This window comes from Rhinoraja longicauda, chromosome 1 (assembly GCF_053455715.1).
Source record: "Rhinoraja longicauda isolate Sanriku21f chromosome 1, sRhiLon1.1, whole genome shotgun sequence".
Lineage (NCBI taxonomy): Eukaryota > Metazoa > Chordata > Chondrichthyes > Rajiformes > Arhynchobatidae > Rhinoraja > Rhinoraja longicauda.
This window is the reverse complement of record NC_135953.1, coordinates 97,992,211-98,008,549: the sequence shown is the minus strand read 5'-3', so window position 1 is coordinate 98,008,549 and position 16,339 is coordinate 97,992,211. Positions and strand designations below refer to the sequence as shown.

The 16,339-nt window shown below is 47.0% G+C and overlaps 2 protein-coding genes across 5 annotated transcripts in view; both read right to left on the bottom strand.

Moving 5' to 3' along the window:
- The window catches only part of LOC144595568 (netrin receptor UNC5C-like), a 240,377-nt gene that overhangs the window by 68,462 nt on the left and 155,576 nt on the right, over positions 1-16,339 (bottom strand). For all 4 annotated transcript variants that reach the window (XM_078403130.1, XM_078403145.1, XM_078403137.1 and 1 more), the window contains exon 2: positions 5,470-5,691. In XM_078403130.1, the coding sequence (XP_078259256.1) occupies positions 5,470-5,691 (222 nt within the window). The remainder of the gene's footprint in view (positions 1-5,469; positions 5,692-16,339) is intronic.
- LOC144600109 (histone H4) lies at positions 4,347-4,658 on the bottom strand. Its single transcript, XM_078411533.1, has one exon. The coding sequence runs from the start codon at positions 4,656-4,658 to the stop codon at positions 4,347-4,349; it is 312 nt and encodes a 103-aa protein (XP_078267659.1).

Here is a 16,339-nt window from a genome sequence, read left to right as displayed (position 1 = left end):
ATGACAGGCTCCTGGGTTGTCTCATGTGATTTGTACAGAATATGTCTCCTCTTCCCAGCAACAAGCAAACATAAAGGATGAACGACAAGGATGAGGGGTGATCTTGCAAAGGTGTACAAAATCATGAGAGGAATAGATCGGGTAAATGCTCAGAGTCTCTTGCCCAGAGTTGGGGAAATTAAGAATCAAGGGATGTAGGTTTAAGGTGAGAGGGGGAAACATTTAATAGGAATCTGAGGGATACCTTTTTTACACAAAGTGTGGTGGGTGCATGGAAGGAGCTGCTGGAGGAGGTAGTTGAGGCAGGTATTATCGTAACATTTAAGAAACATTTAGACAGGTACATGGATCGGACAGGTTTAGAGGGATATGGGATGAACGTGGGCAGGTGGGACTAGTGTAGATGGGACATGTTGGTTGGCATAGGCAAGCTGGGCTATAGGCATGTTTGCACACTGTATGAGTCTACGACTCTATGAGACTCAAAGTGCAAAAGTAACTCAGCGGGTCAGGCAGCATCTGTTGAGAACATGAATAGGTGATAGCCATTTTCTCTGAAACATCGGATGGTGAGGGAGGACCTGATAGCGGTTTACAAAATAGACTTAGAGGCATATATTGGGTAGACAGTCAGAATCTTCCTCCACCAGGGTGGAAATGGCCAACACTAGAAGGCATAGGTTTAAGGGGAGAGGCTGTAAGTTTAATGGAGGCGCAGGGCAGGGTTTTTTTCCACAAAGGGTGGTAAGGGCCTGGAACGCATTGCCAGGGGTGGTGGTGGAGGCAGATACGATACAGGTGCTCAAAGAGGCTTTTAGTTCGGCATGTGGAAGTGCAGGGAATGGAGGTATACGGATCATTTACAGGCAGATGAGATCAGTTTAACTTGGCACAAACATTGTGGGCCTGTGCCATTTTACATTCTCTGTTCCATGTGATGTTTCTGGTCGGGACCCGTCATCAGTCTGAAGAAGCCTTCCAATCCAAAATGTCACCTATCCAAGTTGTCCGGAGGTGCTGCTGCCCGCTGAATTACTCCAGCACGGAAGATGGACTGAAGAACAGTTCAGACTCAAAATGTCACCTATTCTTTTTCTCCACAGATGCTGCCTGACCTGTTGAGTTCAGCATTTGTGTTTTTTTCAGTATAAACCAGCATCTGCAGTTCCTTTCTATATACTCCAGCACTTTGTGTCTTATTCTTGAAGACCAGCCTCTGCAGGTCCTTGTGACCAACGGATGAACAGGTGGCTATCGACAGTGAATGCCCATGTTACAGGGAGGTTACATTCCCAGAAAACCTTTTCCATAATGTGAACTTTTTTCCCACATCAAACCCCCATGTTATTGTTGCACAAGACATTGGTGTGGCCGTAGCTGTACAAGACGTTGGTGAGGCCACACTTGGGAGCATTGTGTTCAGTTTTGATCGCTTTGCTCTGGGAAAGATGCCATTAAGCTACAAAGGGTGCAGAAAGATTTCCGATGATGTTGCCAGGACTCAAGAGTCTGAGCTGCAGGGAGAGGTTGGGCAGGCTAGGACTTTATTCTTTGAAGACTGAGAGGAAATCTTATGGAGGTCTAGATAAACGTGAGGGGAATAGATAGGGTGAGAGTGCTGGAGTAACTTCCCAGGTCAGGCAACATCTATAGGGGGCATGTGTCGAAAAGAACTGCAGATGCTGGTTTAAATCGAAGATAGACACAAAATGCTGGAGCAACTCAGCAGGACAGGCAGCATCTCTGGAGAGAAGGAATGGGTGACGTTTCGGGTCGAGACCCTTTTTCAGACTGTGGAGGGTATTTGTGGAGGGTATGGTTGATGTCACTATGTTAACTGATTGGTCGGGAATCTCTCTTTCCTTGCCTGTGATGTGTCTTGGAGGGTCTGAAACAATGAAAGATGCGGACACAAGGAACTGCAGATGCTAGAATCTTGAGCAAAACACAAAGTGCTGGGAGGAACTCAGAGGGTGAGGCAGCATCTGTGGAGAGAATATGTCTGAAGAACGATCCCAAACTGAAAAGTTGCCGATCCATTCATTCCTCAGATGCTTCCTGACCTGTTGAGTTCCTGCAGTATTTTGCACAATGAATGATGATCATAATGATGATCATGGGCGGCACAACAGTAGAGTCGTTGCCTCACAGCGCTAGAGACCCTGGTTCGATCCGGGTGATATCCGTATGGAGTTTGTACGTTCTCCCTGTGACCACGTGTGTTTTCTCCATATGCTCCGGTTTCCTCCCACACTCCAGAGATGTTTAGGTTTGTAGGTAATTGGCTTCTGTAAATTGCCTCTATTGTGTAGGATAGATAGAACTAGTGCACGGGGTGATCGCTGGTCGGTGTGGTCTTGGCGAGCCGAAGGGCCTGTTTCCATGCTGCTTCTCTGAACTAAACTAAATGAATAAGATCATAAAACATAGGAGCAGAAAAAGGCCATTCTGCCCATCGAGTGTGCTGCACTATTCGATCATTTAGATTTTTAAATTTTTTTAGATTTAGAGATACAGCGCAGAAACAGGCCCTTCGGCCCACCAGGTCCGCGCCGCCCAGCGTTCCCCGCACACTAACACTATCCTACACCCACTAGGGACAATTTTTACATTTGCCCAGCCAATTAACCTACAAACCTGTACGTCTTTGGAGTGTGGGAGGAAACCGAAGATCTCGGAGAAAACCCACGCAGGTCACGGGGAGAACGTACAAACTCCGTACAGACGGCGCCCGTAGTCAGGATCGAATCTGAGTCTCCGGCGCTGCATTCGCTGTAAGGCAGCAACTCTACCGCTGCGCCACCGTGCCGCGAATCTATTTTTCTCTCTTAACCCCATTCTCATGGCTTCTCCCCTCACTAATCAAGAAGGACTCTCAAATGCCCTCAACAAACTAACACCTCACAACGAAGCGAACCACATCCGTGCAAATCCATCAAAGACACAGGTGTGTGCATTCCATCTGCACAACCGAGAAGCCAAACGCGACTGAACGTCTCCTGGTCTGGTACCCCTCTTGAAAACTGCGATCACCCAGTATATCCAGGAGTCACCTTAGATCGTTGCCTCTCCTTCAAGACTCAAGTTGAGAAGACAAAAGCTAAAGTCTGTGCAAGAAACAACATTGTCAGCAAACTTACTGGAACAAGATGGGGTGCAATTCCTGACACTCTACGATCAACTGCCTTGGCCCTTTGCTACTGAACAGCAGAGTATGCATGCCCAGTATGGGAAAGATCAGCCCATGCTAAGAAGATTGATCCAGCCATCAACACAACCTGCTGCCTTATCACTGGATGTGTTAGACCAATGTCAACTGATAGCCTATACATACAATCTGGTATAGCGCTATCAGAGATTCGTCGCAGTGCAGCAAGCAGTAGAGAACGCCTTTGCCAGACCGCAGATGTACGACATCCCCTATTTGGCCATGAACCCGCAAAGAGTCGGCTAAAGTCCAGGAAAAGCTTTCTCAACGTTGAACCAAATGCTGAAGCTGAAGGTACTAGAGTTGCATAATGGGAAGAGCCTAGCCAATCAACCCATCAATGACATCCATGTCCATAAGTGCCAAAGAAGAACTTCCACCTGGTGCCGAATCAAGCTGAGCTGAATGGAAATGCCTCAACAGACTGAGAGCTGGCCCTGGTCGTTGTAAAGCGACTCGCTAGTAGTGGGGTTATATAGGCACTGAAGACGTCATCTGCATATGTGGCACTGAACTGCAAACTATGGCGCACCTATTGAGCTGTCCTCTATTGGAACACAAATGCAAAGCTGAGGACCTCACAGAGAACAATGATATTGCTAAGAGTTGTGTTCAGTTCAATTTTGGCTGAAACACAATATCTAGCATGTTGTGGACACGATAAGAAGAAGAATCAAGAACCTATCAAAGATAGACACAAATTGCTGGAGTAATTCAGTGGGTCAGTCAGCATTGATGGAGAAAAGGTCCCAACCCAAAATGTTACCCATCCTTTTTCTCCAGAGATGCTGCTTGACCCGTTCAGTTACTCCACAGGTTTGAGTCTATCTTTGCTATATTGTAAACCAGCAGCTGCAGTTCTTTGATTTTACAAGAACCATCAATCTCTGCTTTAATAATACACAATGACTTGGTTTCCACAGCTATCTATGGCAATGAATTTCATAGATTCACCACCTTTTGGCTAAGGAAATTCCTCCTCATCTCCTTTCTAAAGGTATGTCCTTTTATTCTGAGGCTGCACCCTCTGGTCCTAGTTAGTTAGTTAATTAGTTTAGTTTATTGTAATGTGTACCAGGGTACAGTGAAAAGCCTTTGTTGCGTGCGAACCAGTCAGCGGAAAGACAACACATGTTATTTATCCGCCGAACCCGTAGAGAGTGCGGCCCTGGCGTTTCAGAGCGTACACCACATCCATGGCAGTGACCGTCTTGCGCTTGGCGTGCTCGGTGTAGGTGACCGCGTCCCTGATCACATTCTCCAGGAAAACCTTCAGCACCCCGCGGGTCTCCTCGTAGATCAGACCCGAGATCCGCTTGACCCCGCCACGCCGAGCCAGGCGGCGGATGGCTGGCTTGGTGATGCCCTGGATGTTATCGCGAAGCACTTTTCGGTGCCGCTTTGCTCCGCCTTTGCCCAGACCTTTGCCTCCTTTCCCTCGGCCAGACATACTGATTCACTCGAGTTCCTTAATAGAGCTATCCACAGTGTACATATCATATCATATATATACAGCCGGAAACAGGCCTTTTCGGCCCTCCAAGTCCGTGCCGCCCAGCAATCCCCGTACATTAACACTATCCTACACCCACTAGGGACAATTTTTTACATTTACCCAGCCAATTAACCTACATACCTGTACGTCTTTGGAGTGTGGGAGGAAACCGAAGATCTCGGAGAAAACCCACGCAGGTCACGGGGAGAACGTACAAACTCCTTACAGTGCAGCACCCGTAGTCAGGATCGAACCTGAGTCTCCGGCGCTGCATTCGCTGTAAAGCAGCAACTCTACCGCTGCGCTACCGTGCCGCCCAGTGCAACATAACGCTTAGTGCAACATAAGGTTCAGTAAAGTCTGATTAAAGACAGTCTGAGGGTCCCCAATGAGGTAGATAGTAGCTCAGGACCACTCTCTAGTTGTTGATAGGATGGTTAAGTTGCCTGATATAAGCTGCGATTAAACTGTCCCTGAATCTGGAGGTGTGCGTTTTCACACTTCTGTACCTCTTGCCTGATAGGAGAGGGGAGAAGAGGGAGTGACCGGGATGAGACTTGTCCTTGATTATGTTTGTGGCCTTGCTGAGGCAGTGTGAAGTGCAGATGGAGTCAAGGGAACGGAGGTTGGTTTTTGCGATGGTCTGGGCTGTGTCCTAGACCAGCCTAGACCAGATGCTATAGAAATGGAAATGGTGTTCTATTCATGGATGGGAAACACCAACGGCACAAGAATGGCTGGCAATGATACGACAGTCATGACCCACCTGTAGTGTCATCCACATACTCATCGGTGGTGTGTTCCTTCTGATGCACCCACTCACTGTTACACTTGAAGTAAATCTGAGTAGCGGGGCTTGCTTTGCAGTACAAGTTGACCGGCTTGTTCTTCACGATGTATGCATCCCGGGGCTCATTCAGGAAGTGCGGCAGGGGCTCCGGAGGGTCAGATGGGAAGAATTCGGGAAGTTCTCCAAAGAAGTCATCATCTAGAGAGACAAAGAGAGGAGCGGTGAAGTTATACGTACACCCACGGTGCATTAAACACAGTATGATGCCTCATATTGAATATTTAAATAAGGGCGGCATGGTGGCGCAGCCGTAGAGTTGCTGCCTTACAGCGCCAGAGACCCGGGTTTGATCCTGACTACGGGTGCTGTCTGTATGGAGTTTGTACGTTCTCCATGTGACCGCGTGGGTTTTCTCCAGGTGCTTCGGTTTCCACCCACGCTTCGGTTTTTCTCCGGGTGCTCCGGTTTCCACCCACGTCCCAAAGATATGCGGGTTTGTAGGTTAATTGTCCCTAGTGGGAGGAAACCGGAGCACCCGGAGGAAACCCACGCGGTCTCTGGCGGTGTGGGACAGCAGCTCTACCAGTTATTCCATTGTGCTGCCCTGATTGTTTAGAGAATTTCAGTGCTGGATTTAAATGACTTTATCAGTGCTGGAACAGAGAGGTGATAAATTGCAATAATATTAAAGGATTTTTTTGACTATTTTAAGAGGAGCATTGCATAAAATGGAACGACTCTCCAGCTCCATCTTGTTCTAGTCCACATGACCTTGTTCTATCTCAACAGCAACCTAACCTTGTCCCTCCACATTGATGAGATGTTCAAGGCAACCCATCAGCACATTTACCTTCTGAGGCAACTGAGAAAGTTTGTCATGTCCACAAGAACTCTTTATGTTTAGTTTTAAGTTTATTATTGTCACGTGCACCGAGGTACAGTGATAGGCTTTGTTTTGCATCCTATCCAATCAGATCAGATGTACAATACATAAATACGAACAAGCCAAACTCAAATACAATAGGTAGAGCAAAGGGGAAGATACAGAGTGCAGAATATAGTGCTCAGCTTTGTGGTGCACCAGTTCCACAGACAGAGTCCAATGTCCGCAATGTGGTAGAGGTGGATCGGACAGTACCCTAGCTTACGGAGGGACCATGCAGAAGCCTGATAACAGAGGGGAAGAAGCTGTTCCTGAGTCTGGTGGTGCATGCTTTCAAGCTTCTGTACCTTCTGCCAGACAGGAGCGCGGAGAGGAAGGAATGACCGGGGGTGGGACAAGTCTTTGATTATGTTGGCTACTTTCCTGAGACAGCATGAAGTGTAGGTGGTCAATGGTGGGGAGCCTGGTCTGTGTGATGGACTGGGCTACATCAACGACTCTCTGCAATTTCCTGCAGTCTTGGGCAGAGCTCAAACCAAGCTGTGATGCAAGTATTCTGACGGGAGGCAGCTCAGCCCAGTTATGGCAACTGCTCTGCTCTTGACAGCCTGAACCTGCAGAGAGTGGTGAGCACAGCCCAGTCCATCACAGGCACCTCACTTCCTTCCATCCAGTCCATCTGCATGGTGCATTGCATCTGGAAGGTTGGAGGTATCATCAAGGATGCCCGCCACCCTGGACATTCCCTTTTCTCCCTTCTACCTTCTGGGAGAAGATACAGGAACTTGAAAACTGATATCCGGAGAAGAACAGCTTTTCCACAACTGTTTGAAGTCTCTGGGTCTGTACTCGCTGGAGTTTAGAAGGATGAGGGGAGATCTCATTGAAACCTCCTGGATAATGAAACGGCTGGATAGAGTGGATATGGAAAGGATGTTTCCAGTAATGGGAGAGTGGAGGACAAAGAAGGCACAGTTTCAGAATAAAATGGATGTACCTTCAGAAGGAGGAATTTATTTGGCCAGAAGATGGTGAATCTGTGGAATTTATTGCCACAGACAGCGGCGGAAGCCAAGTCATTGTGTATTTTAAGGCAGAGATTGATAGAATCTTGGTTTGAATCATAGAGTGATACCGTGTGGAAACAGGCCCTTCAGCCCAACTTGCCCACACCGGCCAATATTGTTTGGTGTGGGCAAGTTGGGCCAAAGTGAGGTTGAAACCTATGTTCAGTAAGGGTGTCGAAGGTTACGGGGAGAAGGCAGGAGAATGGGTTTGAAGGGAAACATAGATTAGCCATGATCGAATGGGGAAGTAGACTTGATGGGCTTAATTGGGCTAATTCTGCTCCCATGTCTTATGGTCTTATGGTCTTACTGCAATCAGACTGCTGAACCAGTCACCTATTTCACACCCCCTTCCCAGAGTTGCTGCCACTTAATCTTTCAGTCATTGCATGGTTGTACTTGATAATTTTCTGCATTACTTTAGATTGCCCTCCAGTCTTGCACCATTCAGTTGGTCTTCATTCGTCACTGTATTTATTATTGTATCTATCATTACCTTGTAACATATTTACTCTGCATGCTTCATGCAAGCAAGAAATTTGATTGCCTGATGTACATGACAATAAACTAATCTATCTTGTTCCTGAGGCCTGCAGGGTGCCAAGTTGGAAGATGAGTTTTTGCTCTTGCAGCAGACATTGAGATTGGTTTGAACAATTCAGCGGGTTGAAGATAGAGAGATCAGAGCAAGAGTGGGTAAGGGAATTATAGTCATTTCATTTAGGTGCCGTTCACGGTGATTAACTGCACGGAAACAAATTATTTTCATCCCTCCAATGTATCTGTTGTTACTTATGTTAAATCAATGTCCTCTGGTTCCCAGCTTTAGATCTTACCTGAGACTTTAGAGATACAGTGTAGAAACAGGCCCTTCGGCCCACCAAGTCCATGCCAACCAGTGATCACTCCATACACTAGTACTTTCCCACACACTAGGGACAATTTACAATTTATTTTACCAAAGCCAATTAACCTACAAACCCGCACGTCTTTGGATCATGGGAGGAGACCGGAGCCCCAGGGAAAACACACACGGTCACAGGGGGAACGTACGAACACCATACAGACAGCACCCAAGGTCAGGATCGAACCCGTGTCTCTGGCGTTGTAAGGCAGCAACTCTACTGCTGCGCCACTGTGCTGCCCCTCTGTGCCAACGGCTCTCCTGTTTGTGGGAACAGCATCTCAAAACTTTATCAAACAAAGTGCTGGAGTAGCTCAGCGGGTCAGGCAGCATCTCTGGGGAACATGGATAGGTGACGTTTCGGGTTGGGACCCTTCTTCAGACTGTTTGTGGGGGAGGGGGAAGAAAGCTGGGGAAGTAGGTGGGCAGGACAAAGCCTGGCAGAAGGTGAGGGATGGAGTGGGGACCTAATTAAATGACTATAATTCCCTTACCTAATCCTGCTCTGAACTGTTTATCTTCATCCTCTTAGCCTCTCCTTATAACTAATACCTAAGGGGAGACCTGAGAGAGGCATATAAAATGATGGGAGCCATAAATAGGATGGTCAGTCAGAGCCTTTTTACCCAGGGAGGGAAAATCAAAGACCCGAGGGCATGGCGTTACAGTGAAAGGGGCAAAGTTTAAAGGGGATGTTCAGGGAAGATTGCTCATGGACGGTGGTGGGTGTCGGGAATGCACTGCGAGGGTTGGTTGTTGGGGCATAAGACGCTTTCGCGTTGGCATTTGGATACGCAAGGAATAGAGGGATAAGGATTATGTGCAGGTAGGTAAGAGTTCGTCTTGGCGTCATGTTCAGCACAGACATTGCGGGCCAAAGGGCCTGTTCTTGTGCTGTCCAGTTCTATGAATCTATCTATCTATAGTTCAATAAAACAATGTTCGTGTAGAGTACACTCGATGGGCTGAATGGCCGAATTCTGCTCCTATGAATTATGAACACTTTAAAGAGATTTGGACAGGTGCATGGATAGGAAAGGTTTGAGGGGAGTGGCCCAAACTTGGGCAGGTGGGACTGATGCAGATGGGGTATGTTGGTTGGCATGGGAAAGTTGGACTAAAGGGCCTGATTCCGTGCTTTGTGACTCTCTAGAAACCTTACTGTGCATAGGCACAATCATACTTAGGTACAAGTGTATAAGAATAGTGGGTTACACTGAAGGACCTGTATCTATGCTGTAGGACTCTGTGACTATAAACGTCTTACTCCACATCAGACAGACACAAAGTGCTGGAGCAACTCAACGGGTCAGGCAGCATCTCTGGAGAAAAAGAATGGATGACGTTTCAAGTCAGAACTCTTCTGCAGCCTGAAACGTTCGACCCGAAACATCGGCCATCCTTTTTCTCCAGAGAAGCTGCCTGACCCATTTAGTTACTCCAGCAGTTTATGTGTATCTTCGGTATAAACTGGCATCTGCAGTTCCTTCCTACACTTACTATATAGAGGCAAAGTTATACTTAAGTGCAAGAGTGGAAGAATGATGGATTGCAGCGAGTTTGTGAAGGGGGAAAGATTTAATAGGAATTTGAGGGATAACTTTTTCACACAAAGAGTGGTGGGTGTATGGAACGAGCGGGTGGAGAAGGTTGTTGAGGCAGGGACTATTGCAATGATTAAAAAGCAATTAGACAGGTACATGGATAGGATAGGTTTAGTGGAATATGGGTGAAACCCAGGCAGGTGGGACGAGTGTAGATGAGGCATGTTGGTCAGTGTGTGGGCAGGTTGGGCCAAAGGGCCTGTTTCCAGGCTGTACAACTATGTATTTATGAGTTGTTTGGACAGCGAGTGGTAGATGACAGCTAGATTCATAGGGTCCGTGTGATTTTCTGCTCCTTCAAGTTCAATTGATAGATGTCATCTTGTGCCAATTTAGGGCATTTTGTTTTCAAATGGTAAAATGATGAATGTTGCTGGGGGAGTAATGGGCTGGCAGATGTTCATATTGCTGCAAAATGTTTTCCTGTTGATGCTGATGACTGTCATTAACATCATTGCCATTGAGCCACTTTAACTTGTAATGTGTAGTAAGTATCTTGCAAGCCAAACTACTTGGGACGCTGCCATAGAATCAGAGTCAAACAGCGTGGAAACAAGCCCTTCGGTCTAACTTGCCCACACCGGCCAACATGTCCCATCTACACTAGTTCCACCTGCCTGTGTTTAGCCCATATCCCTCTAAATCTGTCCTATCCATGTACCTGTCTAAATGTTTTTTTCAACTTTGCAATAGTACCTGGTTCAACTACCTCCTCCGGTAGCTAGTTCTCTACACCCACTGCCCTTTGTGTAAAAAAGTTGCCCCTCAGGTTCCTATGAAATCTTTCTTCCCCTCACCTCAAACCTATGTCCTTTGGTTTCACCATTGCCGTACTCTGGGCAAAAGACTCTGTGCGTCTACCCGATCTATTCTTCTGAGTGTTTACAAAGTGAGTCCTAAAACAATGTAGGACGAAGACCACTGTCTGGCTGTTGTTAGTGTCAGTCAGTTTTAACTTTTACTGAAGATAGGCAGAAAGTAGGGGCGGCATGGTAGTAGAGTTGCTGACTTACAGCGCTGGCACTGCTGGCACAGTGGTAGAGTTGCTGACTTACAGCGCTGGCACTGCTGGCACAGTGGTAGAGTTGCTGACTTACAGCGCTGGCACTGCTGGCACAGTGGTAGAGTTGCTGACTTACAGCGTCGGAGACCCAGGTTTGGTCCTGACGACAAGTGCCGTCTGCACGGAATTTGCACATTCTCCCTGCTACCACGTGGGTTTTCTCCGGATGCTCATGTGTTTCCTCCCACAGTCCAAAGACGTACAGGTTTGTTGGTTAATTGGCTTTGGTAAAATTGTAAACTGTCTCTAGTGTGTAGGATAGAACTAGTGCATGGGTGTTAGCTGGCTGGCGCAGATTTGGTGGGCCGAAGGGCTTGTTTCAATGCTGTACCTGTAAAGTAAAGATCCACTGAGCCAACTAAACTAAATAAAATGCTGGAGTAATTCAGCAGGTCAGGCTGCATCATCTTTTGAGATGAAGCGTAGGTGACGTTTTGGGTCAGGATGAAAGTAGAGGTGGCGTGCGGGGACAGAGGTGTTGCAGAACTCCCATTGGAGAGAGGAGGAGAACTTCTTAAAGTAGCCATTACGAGGAGATTGTGCAATGGAGCAGGCAAAATGTGCAGGAAGGAACTGCGGATGCTGGTTTCACCGAACACAGACACAGAATGCTGCCTTGCAGTGGAACTGACTCCTGCTCCTATTACCTGCTGATGAGTATCTTGGGACAGTTACGACCAGAGGACGCCAATGACTAACAAATAAAATCCAAATGCCCGCAATCATCTGCCATTTCTCAAATAGTATTGGAATAATGAATACAAATGTACATTTAATGAAATTAGATCCCCAGTTTTAACAGTTACTGCGCGTTGCACCATAAAAATTAAATCAATCGACTTAGTTCATTAAAGTAATTGAACAAAATGGTTAGGATGTCTGGACATGTGGATGTGTCATTTGCCATCGCCAACTCTATTCCCAACCACTCCATTCGACCGTCTGCCAAGGGCGCAGTGAGCTGCAACTGTGTGTGGTGGCTGGGACCATGGAGCTTAGAGGGAGGGAGAGGGAGGGAGAGAGAGAGCAAGAGAGAGAGAGAGAGCAAGAGAGAGAGAGAAGGGAGGGAGAGAGAGAGTGCAAGAGAGAGGAGGGAGGGAGGGAGGGAGGGAGGGAGGGAGGGAGGGAGGGAGAGAGAGAGAGCGAGAGAGAGAGAGAGTGCAAGAGAGAGAGAGAGGAGGGAGGGAGGGAGGGAGAGAGAGAGAGGGAGGAGGGAGGGAAAGAGAGAAAGTGAGAGAAGGGAGGGAGGGGGAGAGAGAGAGAGAGAGAGAGAGAGAGGGGGGGAGAGAGTGTGTGACAGACAGGGATAGAGGGTGAGAGAGAGGAAGCAAGAGAAAGAGAATAGATCATAGAACAGTACAGCACAAGAACTGGTATTGTTTCGGGTCGGGCCCTTCGTCAGACTTCAGATCAGCCTAAAGGGTCCCGATCCAAAATGTCACCTTTCATGTTCTGCAGAGATGCTGCCTGACCTGCTGAGTTACTCCAGCACTGTGTCCTTTTGTGTAATCCAGCATCTGCAGTTCCTTGTTTCTCCTACTCTTATCTGCTTGCACATGATTCACATCGCACCATTCCTTGCATATCCATCTGCCTATCTAAAAGCCTCTTCCACGCCACCGTTATATCTGGCTCCACCACCACCCCTGGCAGCACGTTAATCAGTTACATTCTTTGACGACTTGTTTGGTATCATAGTGACCTTATGCAACTCCTCAAGTTAATGAGGTCCAGAATTTTGGTTGCATTCATTTTACTTTACTTTAGTACAGCGTGAAAACAGGCCTTTTGGCCCAGTCCACGCCGACTAGCGGTCATTCCAGACACTAACACTATCCTACACACCAGGGACAATTTCCTCAGGCCTATTAATCGACAAAGCCGTACGTGTTTGGAATGTGTCCTCTATAACTGAGCAAGGGATTATCATTGTGTAAGTGGTAGAAACACAGAACTGCAGTTGCTGGTTAATACACAAAGTGCTGGAGTAACTCAGCGGGTCAGGCAGCATCTCTGGACAACGTGGTTACGTGGCGTTTCGGGGCGAGACGTTTCGTCAGACTCTCGGTCTGGAACTGGACCAAGAACCCAGGTGAGTTGATGGTCTGCTGGTGGCCGGTAGAGAGGTGAGGATCGCCAGAGTCAATGGTCGCGGCCCATGGGCGGCCAGAGTGCAGGCAAGGGTCGGTGGTGGCGGAGATAGGCACGGCCTGGAAGTGGCCGGGGAGGGCAGTGAGGGCCGGGGGTGATGGCAGCAGGTCCGGCCTGGAGGGGGTGCAAGCCAAAGGTGGCGTCACCAGCCATTAGTAAGTCCGTCCACTATAACCAAAATCCATTATAAAGGGGTCCGTTAAAACGGCCGTTTACTCTCTATTGACCCTGCATAGTCTTCTCAAGATCTTGTATAATTTACTGGGATCACTTCTAAGCATATGAACACAGACTCATCCTTATCAATCTCAATTTATTCACAAAATGCTGGAGTAACTCAGCAGGTCAGGCAGCATCTCGGGAGAGAAGGAATGGGTGACGTTTCGGGTCGAGACCACTTATCAATCTCACCTCCCATTGCAACCGTGGGCGTCTGTGGACTTACCATTGGGGAGCTCGTGATCCCTTTGCCAGGGTTCGACATCAGAGCTACAAACGTGGGTGCTTGCGGAATTAACATCACGGAGCTCACCGTCTCTAGTTAGAGACTGACTTTTGGAACTCCAAGCCGCGGGAGTTTCGACTGCCCCGACGTGGGAGTTTCGATCGACCTGACGCGGAGGCTTCGACCGCTGGCTGCGGGAGCTTCGATCGCCCCGACAGATGGTTCGACTGCCCCGAATAAAGAGGTTGAAGATTGGACTTTTTTGCCTTCCATCACAGTGAGGAATGTGGGGAATCCGCTGTGGTGGATGTTTATATTAACTTTTATGTAGTTGTGTGTCTTGTTGCTTTTTTTTTGGTATGGCTGCATGGTCAATTGCATATTACTGTACCTTAATTGGCACATGTGACAATAAAAAACCTTTGAAACCTTTGAACTTCTTTTAGCCCAGAAATTAATACATTAGTCTAATAATTATAAAAGTGACCTAAAACTAGTAGTCTAGTAAAAATCAATCTAAAGTTAATAACTACTTTCATGTTTAATACCCAGAAGGCTTACAGTTTATGCGCCAAATGAATTATGTATTCTACAAGGGTCTCATTTGCAAACAATCTTTCCTCTGTGCATTTAAGAATGTCAATTAATCATCAGAGGCCATAAATGGAAAATCTTAATCTGTCAAGATGGATCTCATTTGGCCGGATGGGTGGGGGAGCTAGACTTGTTTGTAATCACCAATGAACAACAGTTAAATTAAATTCTGATAGTTCATAAATCATTCAGAACACCATTGACAATACAAATATACAGAGTTAACAATTTCAGCTCTCCAATTATGTCAGGTGTCGGAAAGCAAATTCTAATCCCCAATAGTGTGAAGCACTTGCATTAGCAAAACGTCCATGCAGATTGTGACTGGATATTTCATCTACTCACTGAATGCACGTTGTCTGTAGGTATTTAATTCCTTCTCAACCACCTAAACTGCTCCCGATAATATTCAGGAAGCTACATTAGCGACTCACTTTAAAGACATGGCGGCACGGTGGCGCTGTGGTAGAGTTGCCGCCTTACATCGCCAGAGACTCAGGTTCGATCCTGACCACTAGTGCTATCTGTACGGAGTTTGTACATTCTCCCTGTCACCATGTGCGTTTTCTCTGGGTGCTCCAGCTTCCTCCCACACTCCAAAGATGTTCAGGTTTTGTAGGATAATTGGCTTCTATAAATTATAAATTGTTCTTATTGCGTAGGTTAGAAATGGTATACGGGGTGATCACAGGTTGGCGCGGTCCCGGTGGGCCAAAGAGTGGAAAATGCTGTATCTCCAAAGTCTAAAGACATTTGCCAAAGATTACCGGGTTTACATTAGTTTAGTTTAGAGGTACAGCAAGGAAACAGGCCCTTCGGCCCACCGAGTTCACGCCAACCATCGATCACCTGTTCACACTAGTTCTATGTTATTCCATTTTCTCATCCACTTCCTACACACTAGGGGCAATTGTATAGAACACCAATAACCTACAAACCACACGTCTTCAGTGCATGGGAGGAAACCAGAGCACCTGGAGAAAACCCATGCGATCACAGGGAGAATCCGCAAACTCCACGGAGACAACACCCGAGGTCAGGATCGAACCCAGGTCTCTGGCGCTGTGAGGCAGCAGCTCTACCCACTGTGCCATTATGTTGTCAACTTTCTGCAGCAATGTTCTGGGCTTCTGTACACCAGTAACCTTGTTGCAATACAGTTGACATATTGAAATCTTTCCACTATTTTTCCATCTTAGAGACACGTTGGCAAAAAGTCATAGAATCATAGAGTCATACAGCATGGAACAGGTTCTTTGGCCCAACTGGTCCATGCCAACCAAAATGCCCCATCTAACCTGGCCCCATTTGCCCACATTTGGCACCTCCCTCTAAACCTTTTTTTTAATCATGTATAGTTTTTTCGCTGACTGGACAGCATGCAACAAAAGCTTTTCACTGTACCTCGCTCGGCACACGTGACAATAAACTAAACTAAATTAAACACTCCCTTTAGCTCAGGCCCTTGAGTCCTGACAACATCCTCATATATCTTTGCACTCCTCCCAGCTTAACGATACCCATCCTATAGCAGGGTGACCGACACTGAACACATGATTCCAAATGGGGTGTGCACAACTGTCACATAACGGCACAACTATAACACAACTAAATTGTCTGCAGGATAATTGGCCTCTCTGGGAACTAACTGGCATTGATCCAAGGCTCTGGTAATTTGTGAAGGCTGAATAAGGGGCATTAAATAAAAGAGTAAGGAAGTCAAGATACAGCTCTGTCGGACTCTGGTTAGGCCGCATTTGGAGTGTAGGGAATAGAGGGATTTGGATCATGTACAGGCAGATGAGCTCAGTTTAACTTGGCATTATGTCCAGCACAAACATTGTGGGCTGAAGGGCCCATTCCTGTGCTGTAGTGTACTATGTTCTATAATCAAAGAACTTTCATAGATAGTGTCTTAAAAACATACAGCACGGAAACAGGTCCTTCAGCCCACCGAGTCCACATTATCCTACACACTAGACACAATTGACAATATTTTTACCAAAGCCAGTTAACCTACAAATTAGTACATCTTTGGAGTGTGGGAGGAAACCAGAGCACCAGGAGAAAACCCATGCGGACACAGGGAGAACGTATAAACTCCGCACAGGCAGCACTTGTAGTCAGGATCAAAC